Raw genomic sequence first — 1,081 nt, 5'->3', positions numbered from 1 at the left:
CAGCACCTTCAGAATGGACGGCCGCGATATCCACAGCCCCACCGGTTGCTCCTGGGGGACCGGTGTGTGTGTGTGTGTGTGTGTGTGTGTGTGTGTGTGTGTGTTGGGAGGGGGAAGGAGGGGCACGACGAGATGACCAGCGGGGCGTTAGTACGGAGACGGGTACCCCCCCCCATGCGCTGTTAAAGACCCCCCACAGAACCCCCCACCCCCCTGATGACAACAAAACGGAACAACAGTAAGCTAGCACTGGCGTCCCGCCACGGCTCTTGAAATACGAACAGCTCCGTACTGATCGTACCTACATGCACAAACGCAATGCCGACGATGCCACAGCGGCACTGTATGCCAGCCCTGCACACTACTAACACTTGCATGCGCACACACACCATACAAAACACACAAAATACATATATACACATATACATATATATGTTCGTATATGTACGTAACATAGAAATGTATATGTATGTGTACATGTGTATAAATGTAAACATACATATATACATTTAGACACATGCATTATTCCACAACATTCCATGTGTGGACACAACCTGGCCGGACACATGTCGTCGACTAACCTGAAGGTATCGCAGCACGTGGTGCGCTATCTCGTACCACTCCGCGACGGGGACAGTCGCCGGCACCCGCAGCCTCTCAGCCAGCGGCAGCACACGCACATCGCCACGGCCCGCCCGGGCAGCGGCGGAGAACTCCCGGGTCCGCAACGTTGGCGGAGCGCGGCCACAAGAAGCAGCGGTGGCGGCGGCGGCGGCGGCGGCAGGATGCTCCGCCGGGGGAGGCCTGACGGGGGCCGCGATGCGCACCGCGGCAGTGGCGCCCTGCTGTTGCTGTTGCTGCTGTTGCCGCTGGAGGTGATGAAGCGGCTGTTGCAGCGGGTGCTGCTGCAACTCCAGCTGCTGCGGTGAGCCACACGTCGGCCCAACACCCGTCGGGCCGCCAAGAACAGGACCCACAGCGCCACCCGCATGACCGCATGCAGCTACGGCAGTAGCTTCACCTCCGGCGGCAGTAGCACCAGTAGCAGCCGCTGCCGCCGCCGCAGCGGCGGCGGGTGAGG

At 60.2% G+C, this 1,081-nt stretch overlaps 1 protein-coding gene across 1 annotated transcript in view; it reads right to left on the bottom strand.

The window, feature by feature from the left end:
* The window catches only part of VOLCADRAFT_92656 (uncharacterized protein), a gene marked incomplete at both ends in the record, with an annotated part of 9,700 nt that overhangs the window by 2,217 nt on the left and 6,402 nt on the right, over window positions 1–1,081 (bottom strand). Inside the window, 3 exons of the mRNA XM_002951979.1 lie at window positions 43–51; window positions 210–301; window positions 582–920. Of these exons, the coding sequence (XP_002952025.1) occupies window positions 43–51; window positions 210–301; window positions 582–920 (440 nt within the window). The remainder of the gene's footprint in view (window positions 1–42; window positions 52–209; window positions 302–581; window positions 921–1,081) is intronic.

The sequence above is a fragment of the Volvox carteri genome (genome assembly GCF_000143455.1).
Source record: "Volvox carteri f. nagariensis unplaced genomic scaffold VOLCAscaffold_27, whole genome shotgun sequence".
NCBI classification, from domain to species: Eukaryota; Viridiplantae; Chlorophyta; class Chlorophyceae; order Chlamydomonadales; family Volvocaceae; genus Volvox; species Volvox carteri.
The sequence above is the reverse complement of the archived record's forward strand: the minus strand, read 5'-3'. Positions and strand labels throughout refer to the sequence as shown.